This window comes from Theobroma cacao, chromosome 2 (genome assembly GCF_000208745.1).
Source record: "Theobroma cacao cultivar B97-61/B2 chromosome 2, Criollo_cocoa_genome_V2, whole genome shotgun sequence".
Lineage (NCBI taxonomy): Eukaryota > Viridiplantae > Streptophyta > Magnoliopsida > Malvales > Malvaceae > Theobroma > Theobroma cacao.
In genome coordinates, this window is record NC_030851.1 from 38,079,294 (window position 1) to 38,101,869 (window position 22,576).

General features: G+C 34.3%; 3 protein-coding genes across 6 annotated transcripts; 2 read left to right on the top strand and 1 right to left on the bottom strand.

The window, feature by feature from the left end:
* Positions 247-1,966, bottom strand: LOC18610038 (UDP-glycosyltransferase 74G1). The gene is made up of 2 exons (XM_007045471.2): positions 1,235-1,966; positions 247-1,128 (listed from the first exon to the last, which is right to left on the bottom strand). Exons 1-2 carry the CDS (start codon positions 1,883-1,885, stop codon positions 406-408), a joined length of 1,374 nt encoding a protein of 457 aa, XP_007045533.2. The 5' UTR covers positions 1,886-1,966; the 3' UTR covers positions 247-405.
* LOC18610039 (transcriptional adapter ADA2a) lies at positions 3,940-10,441 on the top strand. 4 transcript variants are annotated; one of them, XM_018116271.1, is made up of 14 exons: positions 3,940-4,047; positions 4,158-4,243; positions 4,374-4,435; positions 4,761-4,948; positions 6,275-6,340; positions 6,487-6,612; positions 6,742-6,817; positions 7,008-7,068; positions 7,158-7,216; positions 7,336-7,428; positions 7,804-8,026; positions 8,782-8,992; positions 9,437-9,718; positions 9,981-10,441. In XM_018116271.1, the coding sequence occupies exons 2-14, from the start codon at positions 4,191-4,193 to the stop codon at positions 10,170-10,172; spliced, it is 1,692 nt and encodes a 563-aa protein (XP_017971760.1). In that variant the 5' UTR covers positions 3,940-4,047; positions 4,158-4,190; the 3' UTR covers positions 10,173-10,441. The 4 variants fall into 4 exon arrangements, with proteins under 4 accessions (XP_017971760.1, XP_007045538.1, XP_017971761.1 ...); XM_007045476.2 differs by having other exon boundaries at positions 4,377-4,435; XM_018116272.1 differs by having other exon boundaries at positions 3,955-4,047; positions 4,178-4,243.
* LOC18610041 (alpha,alpha-trehalose-phosphate synthase [UDP-forming] 6) lies at positions 16,060-20,239 on the top strand. The gene is made up of 3 exons (XM_007045480.2): positions 16,060-18,602; positions 18,694-18,967; positions 19,639-20,239. The coding sequence occupies exons 1-3, from the start codon at positions 16,576-16,578 to the stop codon at positions 19,924-19,926; spliced, it is 2,589 nt and encodes an 862-aa protein (XP_007045542.2). The 5' UTR covers positions 16,060-16,575; the 3' UTR covers positions 19,927-20,239.

The following is a 22,576-nucleotide window of genomic DNA, read 5'->3' on the forward strand; positions in this document are numbered from 1 at the left end:
TTAATATGTTGACTTCTGTCTTAATTTGAGGTGAATTTGATCCATCATCTCAACTAAATTGGTAAATTTGTACTTTATTTTTTAAAATTTCACCAAAAAATTTTTCAAAATTTTAATTTAATAAAATAAAACCATATACCAAGAGAAACCCACCTTACAACATAACTCAAAAAATCACATTTCAATCCAATTATGAAGTATTCTACCATTGTTTGTTGAACAAGTCTTTGAGCACAAGATTTATAATGAAGTAAAAATTAATTATGCTTTAATTGTTCACCATAATCGAGAAACAAAATTAGTGATAGAAATACTAGCTACGCATCTATAATGAAGCAGAAATTAATTATGCTTTAATTGTTCATTATATTAATTGAGAAAGAAAAGTAATGACAGAAAAACTTGCTAGGCATGGAGTAGTTTAGCCACAAATTCGTCAATGTTCTTATCTGAACTTCCACCTTCATCAGTTGCGTCTCTAGCCAAATTCTTCCACTTGTTTGCATTCTCCTTAACCTGTTTGCCCCTTTCTCCTTCCATTAGTTCCTTTATGCACTGTTGTATAATCTCTCCTCTCACAATACCTTTCTCATCAGGGAAGGCTCTAATTCCAATTCCCCAAATCTCTTCAACGTGCTTTGCATTTGTGGCTTGGTCAGCCCATTGCGGCATTCCCAGCATTGGAACCCCTAAACACAATGCTTCAAGAACAGAATTATAGCCACAATGAGTAAGAAAGCATCCCACAGAGTCATGTGCCAGCACCTCCAACTGAGGGCACCATGCCACCATCAAACCCTTCTCCCCAGTCTCCTCTTTGAAATTATATGGCAGCTTGGTCTCTTCTGATTCCCTCACTACCCACAAGAAATAGCAATTGCTTACTTTCAAACCCCAAGCTATCTCTGCCATTTCTTCGACTCCTAGATCTGCCAAGCTCCCAAATGAGACATAGACCACTGAGCCATTTGGCTTGCCATTTAGCCAATTCATGCAAGTGTTGGTGTTCGGGTTGAAAAGATTCATGCCATAGTCTTTGTTACCTTCTAGCCTTCTGTCCAAGTGCATGGATGGAATGGTTGGTCCTACTGTCCCTAGCTTCCAGATTTCTGACATCCAATCTACAACCTAAATAAAAAACGACGACGCAATAATTTCTTTCCATCTGTCATGTCCGCAAAATTAAGAAACATTTAAAAACAAAGTCAACCAGGCTTTAAGAAGATAAGGGTACCTCTTTCTCCAATTCGTAAAAAGTGTTTACCAGAACCCAATCAGCTGCATCAATGTTGGAGAATTGATTCACGATCATATCAAACCAGGCCGGGTGTGATCCATAAAGATACACCACAGATGGCAGCTCGGAAACTTTATATAGAGGTAATCCAGGAAGGGAAACATTAGGTCCTTCAAGTGGCAGCTTAAGAAGCCCCTCGCTCACATGGTAATTTATGCTGTTAACAGCACAAGACTGCGTGAAAAACACTGCTCCGAGTAACCCTAACTGCCTTGCAACATCAAGTGCCCAAGGCAGAAATGAATCATAGATAATGGCATCAAATGGAAAATCAGTATCACCAAGTTTCTGGATTAAACTTGCTAGACTTTGCGAGCCTACTGACCGGAAAGTTGACAGGTAAGCATCAGGGCTTCCGGCCTGAGCAAAACCACCTTCGTCGAAGCCATCAGATATTGTCTGGAGATCAATAGAGCTGGTTGGGTCGGAAAGAATGGAGTTGTAGAGGAAGATGGTGGTTACCAGTGTGGCTTTGACGCCTTTGGAGACTAAGCGTTTGGCGAACTGAAGCATAGGGTTGATGTGGCCTTGGCCTGGATACGGAAGGACAAGAACATGACCTTTGTTGGCCTTGTTTTCCTGCGCCATCAATTGGACTTTCAGGGCGTCCTCCACTTTGGTCGCCTTGTTTAGCCCACTTTTAATGTATGCATAGTGTAAATATATAAAAGCAGATTCCCTTTGCTTTTTTTCTTGATAAGAGCATTATCTCCTCCACAATTTCTACATAGAAAGTGTTTTATCTTTCCCTTTTTTGTGTTATTTTATATTTCTCTTCCTCCTATTCTACAATATTTTTCCTGTCTCATGTTTCATCTTACTCTTGTTTCGTTTTCACTACCAAGACCCGCAAATCCTATTAAAACAAGGAGCTACGTCATCCCAACCTCCATTATTTGTTGCCCTTTATGCCATCATCTCTCTTTATTTATTTATTTATTTTTTAAAAAGTAGTATATTTCATCACATAATTAAGAGAGTTAATAGAGGTAGTACTTGCTTCAATTTAATTCTTTTAATATTTTTCGTTTAAATTTATCATTACATGTGACGTTGACATCTCATATAATGCTTATGTGATAATACCACATCAATATGTCAAGGTGACGATAAAATGTGATATTATTAAGATTTGAATCAAGACCTCTAATAAACATATAAGATCTTTTACCCCCACAACCAAAGCCTTACTTTTAATTGCAATTTGCTTGTATTTTATTTCTTCTTTTCTTTTCTCTTGTCTTTTTTATTTTTTTTCTTCATTCCTCAAAACTACATCATTTTAAAGTATTTTTACATTTTTAAAAATCTTAATTATAAAAACCCTTCGAAGCCTTCTTCTCTAAAAAAAAAAAAACTCCAAAATGACATAGTTTTGAAAAAAAAAATAAAATAGAAAAAGAGAAAAATAAAGAACAAAAAAAAAACATAAGCAAATTACAACTACAAGTAAGAGTTTGGGTGTAATGGTAAAAGCTTGGCATACTTATTGGAAATTAATTTAAATAAAAAATATCAAGACTAAAATGTTATGATTTTGAATAGAAAAATTAAATAGAAGGAAACACCCTCATCCAAAAACTTTCCAAGTATTTTGAGTGGGTACGGAGACTATTGTGCATTTTTTTTTTATTGTAGTAAGTCTTGGAAATTATGGGGTTCAATAGTTCTGTCAATATCACTGATTTGACACTAATGCAATTTTCCCAAAACAACCAAATAACAAAATATATTTTACAAAATCATTCAAACAATAAAAAAATGTAACTTTTTGAAAAAAAATAATAATACTTTCACAAAATTATTTTCTAGAAACCCATTTTTTTAAAATTATTTTCTAAAAAAGATTTCATAAATTTTTTCCTTTTTTTTTTTTTCTATATTTGGCCATCCATAGCAAGTTGTACTGAAGAATGGTTTATCATGTTATTGGTTTTTGTAATCAATTTGTCTCCAACGTAAGCCTAGTAAGTTTTAGTCATATTTGATGATGCTACCTTGCCCGGTAATTTCATTTGAAATAAGATGGAGCCTCATGAGAGTATAATAAAATAAGAATGAACCCAAATTAGAGCAAAATGGAAAGTGTGGCTTTAAAAAATTGAAATCGAGCTAAACCATCAAGAAATATTACCATTGCAATTTAAATTGAATTGACCCATCCCATGAAATGAAAATGAAAACATCTTTTTAGTAAAAATTGTCATGACTTTGTTTAAATCGAAGATACATTAATAAAATTTTAAAATAAAAAATAACAAAAAATTACTTAAAAAAAGAATCCAATAATCGTTGCATTCAAAATACTTAAAACTCTAATTTAAAACTTTAAAAATTTAAAATCATAAACACATATATTAGTATTATGATATTTCATATCGGATAGATAAAAGAAGGGTCTTCGAGTTTATAAGTGTTTGACATTTTAAAATAGCTTAATAATTTTGTGATAAATTGGTATTGAAGTCAACTTGAATCCAACTTCAAAGTCATACCAAGTGTCTTAAATAAATCACGAGTGAAAGTAATTTTCACTATGAATGTGTCACCTGAAATTTCATAATTTTTAAAAACTTAAAAAATCATCGGGAGGAGTCAATTGATGACAACTTAATAAATAGAGGATTCAATCGAAACAATTTAAAGTTAGGAGCATCAAACGTGAAAATAATACAACTTCTGGGTTCAGGTCAAAAGGTCCGAGTTTCGCCAACTTCTCGCCCCTTACCGCCTCGCTTTGCCCTTCCTCAGTAAGCAGTTACCGTTAAAAGTTCACAACTTTTTTTTTTAAAAAAAAATCAATGAATATAGTTATAGTTTCTTGATTCTCTGTTTCGAGCAATTAAGCGTTTTTGTGTAGTTACTCTTTGGTGGAATCAGGTGAATTGAAGGCATGGGTCGGTCGCGGACAGTCTCTCGTTCCACTGAAGATGATCTCAATCAAAGGTTTCTTTTTAATTTTGTTTAAATTTAAATTCTTCTCTCAAAAAATTTCCCTTCAAAATCTTGTTTTTAGTTGCAAATTTTGCCCCCTTTTCTGGGTTTTTTATTTGTATTTTGATTTCGATTGTTCCAGTAGATCCAAAAGGAAAAGGACCGCGTATGGTGGCGTCGAGAATCTAGAGCTTCCACCTTCAGGTATCGGATAATTTGGGCCCCATTCAATTGTTTTATTATTTGCTTGTTGTTAATCAAACGTAATTTTACTTTACTTTTTTAACAATTTTTGAAAATATTAAATAACAAGAAATCAAGCAACAATCAAATGGAACCCTAATTGTCTGTAAAATTATTTATAAAAAATAAAATGCTACTGGTTTATCTACTCGGTTGCTTTTGCTCGTTTTAGTTTTGAAATCTTACTTTCTGTTTTAGTTGTAGAAGTTATGAACTTATATACAAGGATGTAAATGTGTCTCTGCTAATCTTGTTGTTCTCCACTGATTCCATTTCTTTCAATAAGGTGTTGGACAAGTAGCGAATGAAGCGAAAGGGCCAGCATTATATCACTGTAATTATTGCAACAAGGATATTTCTGGAATGGTTCGGATTAAATGTGCAGTTTGTCCAGATTTTGACCTTTGTGTGGAGTGCTTTTCTGTTGGAGCTGAGGTTACTCCTCACAAGGGCAATCATCCATACAGGGTTATGGTTAGTTGCCTTCTTTAGAGTTACTTTTTCCCTTGTCATTTAAGCAATTCATGGTCATTGCATGATTGCAGGTGGTTAGCTCCAATTAAGATTGTTTGCCATCAGTCTTATCTGAAATCTGAAACCTGCTGTTTCTTCTCATCCTGCTTGGGGAGTATATACAAAATTCAGGAACAGAACAAAGGAATCTTTGTATTTGAAATATTTCCAGTCTTTCATTTTTTATTTCAGCAAGTTGTTAGCTCTATAGTACAGAGAAGTGATGTAATTTGAATAAATGGAGACTTTTTTTTTTTTAAGAGATAGTAAATGAAACTGTGGACATTCATTGATAAATAGACGTTGTAAGAACTGTTTATCTGTATTCCTGTTTATTTTGACATAAAATAAAAGCATTAAATGTGCATAATGCATAAATCAACTAGAACTTGCTTTGCAAAACAAACCTAAATCATCAGAAGATGTCTAATCTCCATTGAACATTTTGGCATCTGCTTAGTGGCAAAAGGTTCACTTTAATAAGCTAAATCATCAGAAGATTCACAATCTTGTGCTTCATGTCATTTGCTTGGTCACAAAGGATTGCCATCAAAGTGCAAGTCTCTGTCCAGGCTTTCTTGTTCAATTCTCAGGAAAAAATAAGCAATGTGAGCATCCTGTTTTAGTAAATTTTAAGTCATTTTAGACTAGAAAGTACAGTCATCTGGTTTTCAGACACAAGTGCAGGGTGGAAGAGATAAAGAAGTCTCTCTTTGGCAGATATCGGAGCTGGTTCTTTGTCAACACTTCTGTCTATATACCTCTAGATTGAAGTATGAGGGTGTGCTTGGGCTGTAAATGCATGGAAATGGAAATTAATTTCAGGTTTGACTTATTTTTTAAAAGAGTCCCACAAAGGTAAATGAGTATAGCATACTAGAGCACTTGAAAAGAAGTCAAAGAAACATGGTTACATAGATTATAAGTGAGTTAAGAACAGATTAGTTTTCAGTTTACTACCATTGGCATTTTGAGCTGAAGTTCAAACCATAGATTTCATATGTGTGTCACAACTGCATCCCCCACCCTCTCTCCTTTTTTGTGTAATGGTGGAAAATTCTCTTATTCACATTGCCTGAATATCTCACTTTGGTGGGACATAAATGGGTGATGACCACCTGTAAATTTCTCTACTAATTGGTTCATTAAAGCAGTCATTTTTTCATCATCTCCTCTATTTCCTTCAGCAAGTCTCAGGATAAATGACTTCAAGCATTGTTTTCTCCCTTTTGCTATTGGTTTGGTAGACATGTTATGGGCATATGTTAATCATTTTCTTCCATGCAGGACAATTTGTCTTTCCCTCTGATTTGTCCTGACTGGAATGCAGATGAGGAGATATTACTTCTTGAGGTCTTCCTATACACTATAATCGCTGCATTTTTGAGGCAAATTTTTTTTTTTGATTGATCAATATATCCGGTAAATGCTGCTTGTATTGCTCCTGATTCTGCTTTCCATTGGATTTGATGGTTAGAGGGTGGCTGTCTTTATTTCAGGGAATTGAAATGTATGGATTTGGGAATTGGACTGAAGTTGCAGAACATGTTGGAACCAAGAGCAAATCGCAATGTATTGATCACTATAATGCTATATACATGAACTCTCCATGCTTTCCTCTCCCGGTAAGACTTGTGCCATAATCTTGGCTTTGAAGACATAACCCACATAAGAACATGCAAATGCACAGAAGCACATAAATAAACATGCAATTTCCTAGTAATAACAATGATATTCCATGGTTATTTTCTTAGGACTTATCTCATGTTATGGGAAAGAGCAGAGAGGAACTCGTTGCTATGGCCAAAGGGAATGGTCAAGTCAGAAAAGGTTAGAAAAAACCCTTTCAAGTAATTCTCTTGTCACTGATGTGTTGTATTGACATGATTTTATGGCTGTTTTCCTTCCCACCGTGACTTTTTTTTTTTTCCTTGTCTGATATCTTTGGTTTCTGAGAGTCCTAGTTTTTACATGTGCTTTTGTGAAATGAGATTGCTAGACTAAATGTTTATTTCTGCAGAGTTCACTGCACATGGTGAGCATACCCTGAAAGAAGAGTCTTCCGTTGCTGCAAAAGTCAAGTAATCTTCCCTGTGCTGTCTTTTTTTTTACTTCAATTTTACATTTTTTTTGGATATTTATTTACTCTCCTCCTGCTGTGCTTGATCAGATATGACGCACCCAGAAAGGACGATCCAGCTTATCAATCATCATCTAGCTTAACTGGAGGTATGACATTAGCAATTTTGAGACAGTTTTATTTGACAGTTTTTTTTTTCTCTCTCTTAAGGCATGAATTGGTGGCAATATTTGCTTGTATAAACTTAATACATTCTCTTTGACATCAGAGGCTCATATAGATTCAAGCAGTGGTAACTCATTTCAAGGTTCTGGTAAAAAGACCAACTTGGCCCAGAGTAAAGATGGTATTAAACTAGAAGGTATACATGCTCTCTCATTTTATTGAGCATCATGACTGTTGCTTGTGGATTTACATTCTGCATGAGGTCATTGACTAGGCCGCCTTGAAAGTGCTGATACTCAGTTTATAAGTATTGACAATGGAGACTTATTCTGAGGGTTTGGGCTGTAATGCTCCCAGTCATACTTTATGAGGCAAATGCTAATTAATATCTTTTCTATCTGTAACGTGAGTTAGAATGAGTCACAGTTTGTTTAGTAGAAAGGCCCTTTCTTTCCTTTTCTTTTCTTTTTTGATTTTTGGTGATTAGTATGATGTAATATGTTGTTTGTCATGTTCCATGGATTTTTTTTCAAGTACTCAACACCATGTTTGTTTTAAACCTTGTTCTCAGAACCTCAAGCTGACAGGAGCATTGGTGAGAAAAAACTTAGGGTTTCCACTGACGAGGAACCTTCTATGACAGAGCTCAGTGGCTATAATTTCAAGAGGCAGGAGTTTGAGATTGAATATGATAATGATGCAGAGCAGTTATTGGCAGATATGGAATTTAAGGATACAGACACCAAGCCTGAGCATGAATTGAAGTTGCGTGTACTACATATCTACTCAACAAGGTATTTATCTACTTAAATGAGTAATCATGTTGTAAACAATGTTGACATGGCAAAGGTTGTTGACCAATCAGCATTTTTCAATACTGCAAGGGATCTAAGACGTAAATGTAGAAAATGGGTTGTAGGCGTAGTCAATGTGAAAATAATGGAGTCCTTTAAGAAAAGATGTCTTTGTTCTTAATTATTATGAATGCTCTTAAGTGCTGATCCTCCAAAAGTACATGCACTGTCTGGCTGTGGATTGAAGCAATTTATCTAAGCACCTAAATCTCTGGTTTGAAAACCACCTGAAGCTGCTCTAAGGTGTTAAGTGTAAAACTCAAGTCCATAGCACGTGAGTTTTCAACTTCATGCACCAATGTGCTCACTTGATAGAATTTTCCTACAATGTCATGAGAATTTGAACTTTATTTCAGAATCTTGTTTCTCTACATTAAATCTTGAGTCCAAACAATTCAGAGCATTTCAAGTACATTCAAGGCTGGTTGGTTTGTGCTTGCATTCTTTCATTTATACAATTCTATGTTTATCATTTGAGTTGTACATCTTATCTATCTGCTTTTACATTTAGTTGTCAGTTGGGTTCTACTATTTTATCTTAACTAGTTATAACTGGTGAGAAAGATGAAATACTCGTAGGCCCATGGACTGGTACTCAATGTCATGCCATGTTTTGCAAAGTATGTTGAATTGTGTATCATTACTTTTGTATCATTTTTGGTATTCAGAATTATTCTATGGTGACTTTTTAACAGGCTTGATGAGAGGAAGCGTAGGAAGGACTTTATATTGGAACGAAATTTACTTTACCCTGACCCTTTTGAGAGAAACCTCTCACCTGAGGAGAAGGAAATATATCAGCGTTACAAGGTCTTTATGCGCTTCCACTCAAAAGAAGAGCATGAAGAGTTGCTTAAGAGTGTCATAGAGGAACATCGGATTGTCAAAAGAATACAAGACCTTCAGGTTAAATGCTTGCCTTGTGCTGACTTTGTCTGCTTTATTTGCTGCCTTCATGCAAAATATCTTTCAATTGCTCGAGCTCTGTAGATTATTGAACTAGTGTAGACTCCCACAAAATGAAAATTAGGTTTCCATTGAAGTATAATTACATTTTTTCCATTCCTGGAGGGTGGTGCCAAATATTAGAACTTAGAAGTCGATATGCCTTCAATTTGGTGCTGGGTTTCATCCTTTAATTATGCTGTTGTATTTCTTCATATTTAAATGGTTCAATTCAATAATGATTTCCTTCCCTTAGGGCTGAAACATTTTGCTTCAGATACATCTATTGAAGCATCAAAAATTTGGAGCATTTATCATGACAGACTTTAGGCACATTTTGCACATCTGCATTCATGTATATATACATCATAAATACTCTGTACTCAGGTAAATTTTTCAGTGCAGGAAGCTCGAGCTGCTGGTTGCCGAACTGCTGCTGAAGCTAATAAATTTATTGAACAAAAGAGGAAAAAGGAAGCTGAAGAAAATGCCCAGAGACTGAGGGAAAGTGTCCAGGCTGGTCCTAGTGGTAAGGTGTTATTGCACGGAAGCCCACAGGGTGTCATGAGGGGGTCCACTAGTTTACAGACTATCAGTAAAGAATCTTCAACTGTCATAGGAGGAGCTACCACCCTGGATGATTGGGATATAACTGGATTCATAGGGGCTGATTTATTGTCTGATACTGTAAGGATACCTCCCTATCTTCTTGTTCTACATCACTTACACTCTCATGATTATCTGATCAGATTGCAGTTATTTTTACAATTCAATTTGCATTCTCCGGGATACTTGATTCAACGTTTAAGTCATTGAATAACTGTCAAAACTTAATGGATGCATGTGACACGTAAAGTAGCATCAAGTTTAATTGGAAACCATTTGCAGTCTGTACTCGTCTGAATGTCCATTTCAGATTTTCAGTCTCCTATAATGTCCTTTTGTGCAGGAGAAAAAGCTTTGCAGCGAGATCAGAATACTGCCTTCACATTATCTCTCCATGTTGCAAACCTTATCAGTGGAGATTATGAAGGGCAATATTGGCAAGAAGTCTGATGCTCACAACCTGTTCAAAGTTGAGCCAAGCAAGGTGGATAGGGTCTATGACATGTTGGTGAAAAAGGGGATTGCTCAAGCATGAAGAAAATTCAGCATCTCCAATTTTGTAGATCCACATTGTACAGTTATGATTGGGACAGGTGAAAAAGACAGCTCATATTGTTCATTCAAAGTACATTTTATCATAAGCAACCACATTTATAGGAAGAGTTGGGCACTTAGTTGGAGTATAGTACCAGATTCTTTTGTTTTTTCTTCGTTTTTGGTCCCTTCCACTTGAGCATACGTTAAGTACACAGGTCAACATTTTCTCATTAAGCAATCATTGATCCATAGCTCTTATTTTTCTCACGCAAGAGCAAGTAGTCTCCAATCAGAAAGTGTAGAGTTCCCTACCCTCTTTTGATGGCAATGTCTCTACCAGCATTAAAGAGACCTGCATTTTTCTATTTTTAAAATGTGAACATACTGTTCAGAGTTGAAACACCCGTATTCTTTTAGTGTATATTTAATGCATGCTGTAGGTTTGTACGTACATGCACATAAAAAGAATTAATATAATAAGAGCGTTGCATAATTATATAAAGCAAAATATCATAAATCGCGCATCAGTAAAAATAAAATAAATTATGGATTTATAAATAAAGATTTTTCATGCAAGAAACATGTTTTATGGATCGAAAATACGAATCTATAATGTTTACTTATATATGTATATATTTTTACGCATTTGTACATATGCGATAATTTATTTCTATAAAATCCATTTTAGTGAATTCTATCCACTCGTAAAAACCCACTAGTATGCCTTTTTTATTACTTTTATATGGAACCTAACTTATCATCATCGTGGTCGTCATCAAAACAACTACTAGAAATGGTGACCACTGACTATTCTTACATGATTTATTCTTCACTAACTAGTTACTTGGGGTGGTAGGTGCATGAATTTCCCATTCAAACAGCTGAATTGGTTCATTGGAATAAACAATGATTAGACAGTGATAATGAGAAGGAATCACTTCCATATTGCTAGTGATATCAAACTTTGCGGCTCTCCTTTCCTCCTCCTTCACAAACCTCGTTGAATTACCCAATGCATGAAACGCTTTATTCCATCACTTGAAAGGCAATAGGATCAAGGGAAGCTTGAAAAGTAGCAGCAAGGATTTCCAAATCAAAGCCCCATTGAAGGATCCTCCACTAGTGATAAAAAGAATGGTGATCAAAATATATAAACCTATCTTGTCACGTACGGAATAAAGTAAATTTGATTTAGAGATTGTTGTCTTTTCTGAATCCACGCTCCAAGTGTATGTGAATTATTGTAACATTCATGATTTCAAGTTGTTTAATTACAAAAAAGCATAATACTTATAAAAGTTTCATAAAATTTTAAATAAGTTTTTATTTTTTTATTACATTTAATTAAATTTTTATATTTTTATTTTCAATCAAATAAACTTTTATAATTAATAATCGATTAATTGTTATTAATCAAAATATCATACGCCATTTTATATCATGTGATATGTTGACTTGTCATAATAAATAATGACATCACATGTTGATATGATATGATAATATTACTATATAACATTTTTCACCTGTCATGTCAGCATTACATAAATATAAAATGATTAATGATAATTAATCAATTATTAATTATAAGTACCTATTTAGTTTAAAATAAAAATGTTTCTTGACTTGAATGAACGTAATATAAGAATAACTACTTATTTGAATTTTTTAAAATAATTTTGAAATTTTTTAAAATTTTTCATCTAAAAAATAATGCATTTTTTTTTTCCAAAATTTTATTTGCTCATTTTAAAATTGGACTATAAAATTTTCAAATCTAAATTTTAAATTCTAATTTTAACGTGTTCAAATGATAAATACATATACTATTTTTATTTATGATTGAGCATTGAATGAAAATTCTCAAAACTTAGAATTAAAGTTTCGAGACTATAAATGAAGTGATTGGACTTGATTTTGAGTTATCTAATAACAAATAATGTCCATTCATTTGAATATGAAATTCTCAAATTTAAATTTAACGTATCCGAGCCATAAATACATATGTTATTACCCACTTTGATCCAATTTCGAGAGGCTCTCAACATCAAATAAAAAGAAAAAGGTAATAGGATCATTAAAACTTTTTTAGAAATTAGGGATCATTAATGATGTTTATATACTTTGGACAATTCTGACTTAAATTTTACTTAGAATATTTAGGGGTTTTCATTGTCAAATTCACTGCAAACCCGACATGAAAACGCCTCTAATAATAAATAAACCATTGATTAACAATAGGACCCAAAAATCTCCAATGGGCATTAAACCAAAAAGTAATCCCCACGTGTTAAGAGCTGATTGGTAGGTTTTTGTTTAAGCTCCCTCCACTTGTGCCACTTTGGGGTTTGAAGTGGGGTGTGACTTTGCTAGAGTGAATCCCCTAATAACTTGTATTTTATGTTTGCCAACAAGAATAGAGTCAATTCTTAAACTTTGCTACATAATCAACCCTTCATTCATCCAAAAGCCATAATGTATAGTTGAGAATTTACAAGTAAAATAATTTATTAATTATAGCAAACCCAATTGGAGAATAAACTAATTCAATGCATCAAACCATAAAATAAATACACTCTAGCATTTCATCTTTTGACTAATATCAAGTTGGGAATAAATTAATAGATACTTATCAAGGTCATTGTCTGTTTATGGAGTAAAGTATATAGGGCTAGGTAAGGCTTTACAAAGCACATAATCTCTTAGGTAGAGAGTACTTTTTGCTTTTTAGGCAAGCTTTGAATGGCCATGTCCTTCTAAAAGCACTAAAGACTGCTTAAAGTTTTTAAATGTGATCTAATTCAATTAGGAGAAGGTATATCCCGACGTAAGTGCATTCGCAATGTGAAATTAATTTAATCAATAAGTTTGGTAATCTTTTTTATTATTATTAATCTCGAACGCATTTGAAAATTATTGGATAAGGATGCAATTCTATAATATTAAGGAAAATGTTAGAGCCAAGTGGATGTATGATCACTTAGTTACTTTGTTCAAAAATAAAAGGGGGAATTGACATGTTGGTGTCCAAAAATGTTTGTTGCTTTGTCATGTCAAGGTGCAAACGGTAGATAGAGAAGAAGGCATCTTGAAAGCATCCCGTGCTCCCCATCTAACCATCATCTTTCCTTTTGTCCCTCTTTGCCAAGTTCAAACCACAAAGAGGTCAACAAAGAATATAAGACTTGTTCCTTTTTTCTTCTTTATTGTTTTAATAAAAGGGATGGGTTTGTTTTCGAGTTAGGAATTTCATATCAATGAAAGATCAAGATGGATTTTAATTTATAAATAAAAGTGTTTTTCTACTTACGATTAACATGTTTCATGATGTCTTTAGTAAATAGGTAAAGCCCTGTCATTATGGTGACAAATATCAAATATTTTAAAAATAATATCTACAAATTCAAATTATAATTATAATCAATCAAAGTTTTATATTCGTATACGATTAATATAACAATTATCTTTAGTATAAACAATTAATAAACAAAATTATCATAAATTGTACCACACTCATATATTATTATAATTATTAAAATACTTAAATTTTGTTTTACATGTAACAATTATTTGATGAGTTGCTATTTTATGAAATCAAATAAGATTTTATATTATATTATTATTCCTTTTTTTATAAATAAAATCATTCACCACCAATTTCAAATTAAATATTCACTTTTAATTTAATATAAAAATTAAAAAAAATAGTTTGACTTGATAAAGTATGTAACAGTAATATATATTATAATTTTTAATATCAAAAAGAAAAAAATATTAAAAATTAATATAAAACATAAAAGAATAAAAATTTAGCATAATTTAAAAATGGAATTAAAAAATATAAACAGTCCTTTTATTATTCCATTTGAAAATTGCATACCAACTTGTTAAAGCCGTACTTAAGAGATTCCACCCTATCCGTCCTTTCTCAATGAAAAAATCCCCAACTTTTAGCCCTATACTCTGCAGTGCTACCCCATCCGCTAGATCTAACAACAAGAATTATCAGAGGATAATATCTCTCCACGTAATCACTCGCATCATTTGGCCATGTGCCGCATTTGTAAACGGCACAAACCTTACTTAAAAACCTTATCTTCAAAGTTTCAAGGGAAACTGTGCAAAGGCCGTTGCCGGCTAAGGGATTTTGTCGTTACAAAGTTCTTTCCTTTTTTTTTTTTGCTTTGCAAATTCAGACAAACCAAAAAAAATGTGGGGTACGTGGCGGGTGTGTGGAAGTCCACACTTAGGACTGCTCGTATATCCGTGCTTATCCACTTCAATCAACTCTTTTTTAAAATTAAAAACTTCCCTGTTTGCGTTGTTAGCCCTTGGGGTTGTGGGTCCCACTTGATGACGTGGCGGATAAGTCAATGTGACGTCCAGCTGTTGTAGGCCCTCACGCCCCACTTTGGATCTTTTTCTCGTTTCGCCCCGATATTTTGATTTTAATGATTCGAATTTGAAAATAGAAAAAAATAAAAATAATAATTATGCGTGTAAATTACACAAATTTTAAGGTACAAGGATTAATATATTTTATTTGCTATATTTCAATTGTTACTTGTTTGAGTTTTTTAGTGTTTTTATTATTTTTTGAAATAAATGATTTAATGTGCAATTTTTTGAAAAAGGACTTAATATTTTTTTTAGAGATTTTAAGGTTGAAGAATCTTTAAAAAGTAAATAAATTTTTTTTCCTTTTATATTACTTAAATTCAATAAATTTTAAACATATCATATTTTTTACTAACTAAGATCCATAACATTCAACACCATTTTATTGTGTAAAGTTTTGGACTTATAAATATAAATATTTTTTCACTTGAAAGTTATATTTTTTAGATTAAAAATACGAGTTAAATTTAATATTTTAATATAAAAATTTAAAATATAATTGCATCTTTCAGTTTTAAAATATTTTAATAACATGATAAGATTTATTGATTATAAAAATTGTTTCCTTTTAATGTGTTATATAAATTAAATATAATATTGATTGAAATTTAATTAATAAAAAATAAAATTATAAAGTCTATTAAATATCAAATTTGTTCTTAAACTATTATTATATTTACCAATCCAAACAATTGCTTTCTTTTTACTTCAAGTAAAAGTAAAAACTAAGTGACAAATATAACAATAAAAGAAAGGGGAAAATCCACTTACATAAGTAACTTTTCCACTTTGGTATCACACAAGCCTTGTATTTGTACAGGAAGAATTCAATCTTATCCTTCAACGAGAGTGTTGTCGGATCAAGATTTTTTGACGTTTAAATTTTATTATCCCATGAGATATCGTGTGATTGCAGTCAAAACGAGAACACATATCTCGAGAGACCAATTTCTTGTTTTGTCAATGAAGCAAGGAGAAAGCGCCACGTAGCCTAATGAGGCCTTCCAAAGCCACGTGGGATATCCCGCGACCCATTTCCAGCTATTTTCGGACAGGACCCTAACTTTGTGGGTCCCACCTCCGCATGTTGCCTCGTGGCGAACTAACCAAAGGACAAAAGGATAAGAACTTCAAGTGCACATTTTCCTCTACTCTGCACCTTTGGATCACACCACAATCTCATCCAAGGGTCAGTGTTCATCTAAATTATTTAACCCCACAAAAAAAAAATGAAAAGAATAAAGAAAACTTCCCAAAAAAAAATCAGTATATTTTAATTTTCTCAGCCCAAGCTTTGGCTAGAGAGTGTTGATTTGGCAAAGAGGATTTGAGATCAGCTAGAGCTTCAAGGAAAGCTAATTTCAATTCTTTTTTTTGTTTAAAGCTCTAAACTTTTTGGGTGAATTCGAATTTTCCTAACAACCCAATAGGGAAAAAGAAATGGAAATTCTTCAAATATTCAACAACAGCAACAACAACTGCTGGTAATTTCTAGAACTGTTCTTGATTTATTTTTTAACTTCCTTTCAACTTTAGATTTTTCAATAGTTGTAGTAGTTGTTGTTGTTGTTGCAAGTGTGACAATCTCTAGTGGAAATTCTTTTGGTTTAAGTATATTTTCTTAGCTGTATAATCTCGAATCTATTCCATTCCCCCTTTTTTCCTTTTTCTTTTTTTATTTATCTAGATATCAACTCATATCCACCATTTGTTTTTGATTCACTTCATCTAAGCTTATCTCCCAATTTCATTCTTTCAACTTGTTTCATTCACCATTTTCTCCCTTAAAAGGTTGCACCCTTTTTCCCATTTGTTTGCACTCAATCAAAGAGCCAGTCTTTACCCTGAAATTATTTATCTTGTTCTTTAATTTTTTTAGTGATTTTAGAGCTTTTTAGTATAAATTCTGTAAAAGGGTATCTTTTAATTGTGAAAAAATTTCCCTTTAATGGGACTCTTTCTGGATGTGGGCATAGTAAAAGCTCGGTTTTGATTAGCTTTAAGCAATGGTATCAAGATCGTATTCGAATCTCTTGGAGCTTGCCTCTGGTGAGGCTCCATCTTTTGGCCGAATGAGCCGGAGGATTCCCCGGATTATGACGGTCCCCGGGATCATTTCCGATATTGATGATGATCCATCGGAGAGTGTTTGCTCTGATCCATCATCATCATCTGTTCAGAGAGACCGAATTATCATGGTAGCTAATCAGCTGCCTATAAGGGCACAGCGGAAATCGGATAGTACTAATAATGGTAGTAGTAGTAGTAGCAAGGGTTGGATTTTTAGCTGGGATGAGAATTCACTTCTCCTCCAAATGAAAGATGGGTTAGGAGATGATGATATTGAGGTGATTTATGTTGGTTGTTTAAAGGAAGAAATCCATCCAAATGAACAAGATGAGGTCTCGCAGATTCTTTTAGACACCTTCAGGTGTGTGCCGACTTTTTTGCCACCTGATCTTTTTAGCCGGTATTATCATGGGTTTTGTAAGCAGCAGTTGTGGCCTTTGTTTCATTATATGTTGCCTTTATCACCAGATCTTGGTGGTAGGTTTAACCGGTCTTTGTGGCAAGCCTATGTGTCGGTCAATAAAATTTTTGCTGATAGGATCATGGAGGTTATTAATCCAGAAGATGACTTTGTGTGGGTACATGATTATCATCTGATGGTGTTACCAACTTTCTTGAGGAAGAGGTTCAACAGAGTTAAACTGGGGTTTTTCCTTCACAGCCCATTCCCGTCATCGGAGATATATAAGACATTGCCTATTAGGGAGGAGCTTTTACGTGCCTTGTTAAATTCAGATTTAATTGGGTTTCATACTTTTGATTACGCAAGGCATTTTTTGTCATGCTGTAGTCGAATGCTTGGTCTTACTTATGAATCCAAGAGAGGGTATATAGGCCTTGAGTATTATGGAAGAACTGTTAGTATCAAAATTCTCCCTGTGGGGATACACATGGGTCAGCTTCAGTCAGTTTTGAGCCTTCCGGAGACTGAAGCGAAAGTTGCAGAGCTCCTTAAGCAGTATTGTGGTCAAGGCAGGACAATGTTGCTTGGGGTAGATGATATGGACATATTTAAGGGTATCAGCTTGAAGCTGTTAGCAATGGAACAATTACTTTTGCAGCATCCTGAGTGCCAAGGGAAGGTAGTGTTGGTTCAGATAGCAAATCCAGCTAGAGGACGAGGGAAAGATGTGAAAGAAGTGCAGGAAGAGACACATTCAACTGTGAAGCGGATTAATGAAACTTTTGGGAAGCCTGGGTATGACCCTGTTGTATTGATCGATGAACCACTTAAATTTTATGAGAGGATTGCATATTACGTTGTTGCAGAGTGTTGCTTAGTAACAGCTGTAAGGGATGGAATGAATCTTATTCCTTATGAATATATAATCAGTCGACAGGGTAATGAGAGGTTGGATAAGGTTTTGGGGTTGGAGCCATCTACACCAAAGAAAAGCATGTTAGTTGTTTCAGAATTCATTGGCTGCTCCCCATCTCTGAGTGGAGCAATTCGAGTAAATCCATGGAACATTGATGCAGTGGCAGATGCAATGGACTGCGCCCTTGCGATGGCAGAGGCAGAAAAACAGCTTAGGCATGAAAAGCATTATAGATATGTGAGTACCCATCATGTTGGATACTGGGCTCATAGTTTCCTTCAAGATTTGGAGAGGACATGTCGAGAACATGTCAGACGGAGATGCTGGGGTATTGGTTTTGGGTTAAGTTTTAGAGTTGTGGCTCTTGATCCAAACTTCAGGAAGCTCTCAATGGAGCACATAGTATCAGCTTACAAGAGGAGTACTACTAGGGCAATTCTTCTAGACTATGATGGCACTTTAATGCCTCAGGCTTCCATTGACAAGAGCCCATCATCTAAATCCATTGACATCCTAAATAGCTTGTGCAGAGATAAAAACAACATGGTTTTTATTGTCAGTGCTAAAAGCCGAAAGACACTCACTGAATGGTTTTCTCCTTGTGAAAAACTAGGAATTGCTGCTGAGCATGGCTACTTCTTGAGGTGAAATGAACCAGCTTTGATTCTAATTTCTATTTCTATCCTTATCATAAGATTGTGGTTTTGACCGGATAGTTATACTTTATTGTTTCAGGCTTAAGCGAGATGTGGAATGGGAAACATGTGTACCAGCAGTAGACTGTACTTGGAAGCAGATTGCCGAACCTGTGATGAGGCAATACACGGAGACTACTGATGGGTCCAACATTGAAGATAAGGAAACTGCACTTGTCTGGTGTTATGAGGATGCGGATCCAGATTTTGGATCTTGCCAAGCTAAAGAGCTTCTTGATCATCTAGAAAGTGTGCTGGCCAATGAACCTGTTACAGTAAAGAGTGGGCAGAATGTTGTGGAAGTTAAGCCACAGGTTTGGATCATATGTTCCCTGATGAAGTTGTAGAGTACTTTTATTTTCTTGGCGACATTGGGCCATAGAGCCTCTTTTTAAATTAACAACATGAAATGTTAGCTATGCAAACTGAGATGGTTAACTATACTGAAAAGCCTGTTGCTTAATGGCTTCCTGTTCTCCAATCTAACCACACTTTTATTTGGATTTTTGACAGAGTAGGCTAACCTCCTTTAGATGTTTGCTTCTGTCCTTGCTTTTATTCCTGACACAGTCTACGCATTGTCCTAAGATAGGGTGTTTATGGATGTTCCTTCTAGTGAGAAGGGAATAAACATCATAAAATTTTTCTTTAAAAAGTCAATGATCATATTTGGATCCTCATGAAGCCAAGGAAGGCCAAAACGAAATAGGGTTAGCCCTTTGAAAGAAATTGATTGTTAGGATGTTAGCTTTCTAATTGATATAACTATGCAAGTTACTGTTTATTGATACTATCTATTTGTTGGTAATTTTCCTAGTTTGCTTTTGGATATCAAATTGCACCTTTTACTTTTATTGAGAGCTTCAAACCAGTTAGCTTTTTGAATCTACCTCGTGTTTGTATAGCTCTCAAATTATCATGTTTCCAAAGGTGTGTTTCCTCATGTTTTTGCAAGCATTCTCTAATTTCTTTTGGCTATATGCAGGGTGTAAGCAAGGGTCTAGTAGCTAAGCACCTACTTTCCACCATGCAAGAGAGGGGTATGTTGCCAGATTTTGTTCTGTGCATAGGAGATGACCGATCTGATGAAGACATGTTTGAGGTAATTACCAGTTCAATAGCTGGCCCATCGATTGATCCCAGGGCAGAAGTGTTTGCATGTACTGTTGGTAAAAAGCCCAGTAAGGCTAAGTACTATCTGGACGACACGGTGGAAATTGTTAGGTTGATGCAAGGTCTGGCTTCTGTTTCCGATCAAATGCTTTCTGTGTAGCCTTAGCAAAGACAAACAAAGGTGCATTGTTCTTTGTGTTTGTAACTTTCAAAAAGATATGTAGGCTGGGCGGTAGACTTATATTTCCTTGCCTTGTTTTGAAATGTACATTATCGTAGTTTTACTAAGAGAACCTGTGCAAGCGGATACCTTTTTGTGTTTGTTCGTCTTTCTAGTAAAGCTGTAAATATGTGCTTGTGCCATGAAATTTGAGCTTCCCAATTTCTCTCCCCCTCATTCCTCATGTCAAACTAAAATTTAGCTTTTCTTTAAAGAGGATTTATGAGATTCAATGCATCGTTGGTTCCGGATTCATGAAGGGTAAAGTTTCAGCTAAAGTTTCTAATCTGCTGTGGGTGCTATTTTTGCCATTCTAGTAAGTTCCTGTTAGTATAAAAGTGGTTCCCCTAGTTATAGTTCTGAGTTGCTGTGGAATGTCTGCTTCGGTTTTAGTTCCAAGTGTTCTTTCCTTGTATCATTTTCCCCCTTCGTGCGGTGCTTTCTACAAAGTGGACGTTACACCTTGCCTGCTTCAACTCTTCTTTAGCCAAAGTCTTGCTTTCCAAAGGCAAAAAGTATGGAAAAAGTTCGTTATATTTTCATTTTCCTGAGAATGGTTACTATCATTTGACAATGTCTGATAGCAAAAACGCGTTTGAATGGAATCATATTCAATTCTCCACATTGAAAGTTACAAGGTGCAGTCACTCTTAATTTCTGTCCTTGCAGTCCTCCCCTGTGGGGGAGCTTTCCTTAAAAAGGACTTTCAGCAAACTCAGTTGTAGCATTTGGCTTTATATTTGATGTTAAGTAACCCCAAGTTTGTCCTTGTGCATTTGTTTGGATCATTCGTCTTATTTATTTGTCATCAATGGCTGTTCCCATGCACATAGAAGTGGAACAAGTTGAACCAACTGATATAAAATATGGTTATGGTCTCGGCCCAAATTAACTTCATGGGCAGAAGAGGGAGGGGGAAACTCGGACCAAAAGCTTTCAGAAGACCTATTTGATTTTTAATTTGTTTTAGAAAAGATTGAAAAAAATAAAATAAAGTTGAATAATTTCACCGCTTTGATATTGTCAAAAAAAAAATTATGTAAAATACTTTTGGTAATTCTCTATTTATTGTTGATAAAAATTCTAGCAATTCCCTTTTGGTAAATGATTTCCCCTCAAAGAGAACTTATATATTGTATACTAATGATTAATTCGAATGCTTAAACCCCTAGTTTCATTTCTTCTTTTACTTCTTTATTAATTTTTTTAATTATTAGTAGAAGAGCCAATTACATAACGTGATATGGTGTCAGAACTCTTGAATTTGATATTTTTACCCAATATCTTGTTATTCATTGGACTATGAAATCAATGGGTTAGTTCGGGTTATCTAAATGAAATCAAGGGATTTTTTTTCTTATTAGTTGAATAGGTCATCAAATATAACAAGAAATAATGAAATTAGTGACTAATTGATCTTATACTAACTTGCCACACTTGCTTTGTCTTCTGTTTCAGTCTTGTTATCTAATAATTAAGTGTGGAATTCTTCTTAAGAAAAACTTGATGAGTATACACATTTGATTTCCATGATAATTCCTTTGACCATGAATCTTTTGCTTGACCAGAAGTCAAGCAAAATACCAAGTCTCCCTTCTTACCACCTTGTGATTTGTGAACACTGTGGCTTTTTCAACTGAAAATAATTCAGTCCTGTGAACACAATTGACGGGGGGAGTCCTCACCCCCATCAATGCCATCTTTCCAGTGAAGAACCAATTCTTGGGTGGAACAATAATTGAACAACTTGGTCCATTTTGGTCCCAATAATCATGTGTCTGAGATGATGCCTACACGTTTTATTGATGTCTACTCCCTCAATAACACAATAGCTTGATCCAAGGACTCTTTGTTTCTACAATTAGGCTTCTGCTTTCACACTTCACTTCAGAACCAAGTGTGGAATCCTCTTTGTCTCTCTCTCTCTGGTGTGAAAACTTCAAAAAATAGTCGTAGATCCGTGAGACTGTGACCACAAGTTTCAAGCATTGGACAGATAGAGATTGGTGGGAAAAGAAGAGGAGAAGGGTTTAAATAATTTCCTCCTCAAATCAAAAACCAAAGGCAACCCATTCAGCGGGCTTGCCTTTGTATCTACTTCCGCGTAGATAAGGAAACTCCACCTTGTTGACATCGATAATATCCTACAACTCTCGTACCTGTCTTAAAGTTGACTTATTTTTTAACTAAGAATGCAAGTCTCTCGTTTCTTGTAAAAAAATTAACGTAAAATCATAATTAATTTATAATTAATGATTTATAAATTAAACGGCCAGTTAAATTTGTTGACTTGAATCAATTTAAGTCGAGTTTTTAATAAAATTTATTAAGTTTGAACCCGACTTAGTTTCTAGATTATTATAATATTAATCAATATTATATTTTTTATTTAGTTTTAATTTTAATTAATTTAAATGAACATTCAATCCTGAATCTTGATTTTTTTTAGATGTCAAATGAACTTGGCCCCATTCATGACACCTCAGCTTGTGCTTTCATTGTTGAAATGACGGTCGAAGACTAAGCATATTAGAACTTATAATATAAAACTTCATGTGATCCATAATGTGAACAAATGCAGAGAGTACAG

Coding starts and splice junctions, on each gene's coding strand:
- LOC18610039 (XM_018116271.1), top strand. CDS start 4,191: ATGGGTCGGTCGCGGACAGTCTCTCGTTCCACTGAAGATGATCTCAAT. Junction 6,818..7,007: donor GAATGGTCAAGTCAGAAAAG/GTTAGAAAAAAC, acceptor TTATTTCTGCAG/AGTTCACTGCACATGGTGAG. Junction 7,217..7,335: donor ATCATCTAGCTTAACTGGAG/GTATGACATTAG, acceptor CTTTGACATCAG/AGGCTCATATAGATTCAAGC.
- LOC18610041 (XM_007045480.2), top strand. CDS start 16,576: ATGGTATCAAGATCGTATTCGAATCTCTTGGAGCTTGCCTCTGGTGAG. Junction 18,603..18,693: donor GAGCATGGCTACTTCTTGAG/GTGAAATGAACC, acceptor TTATTGTTTCAG/GCTTAAGCGAGATGTGGAAT. Junction 18,968..19,638: donor TTGTGGAAGTTAAGCCACAG/GTTTGGATCATA, acceptor GGCTATATGCAG/GGTGTAAGCAAGGGTCTAGT.
- LOC18610038 (XM_007045471.2), bottom strand. CDS start 1,885: ATGGCGCAGGAAAACAAGGCCAACAAAGGTCATGTTCTTGTCCTTCCG. Junction 1,129..1,234: donor TTTACGAATTGGAGAAAGAG/GTACCCTTATCT, acceptor TTTTTTATTTAG/GTTGTAGATTGGATGTCAGA.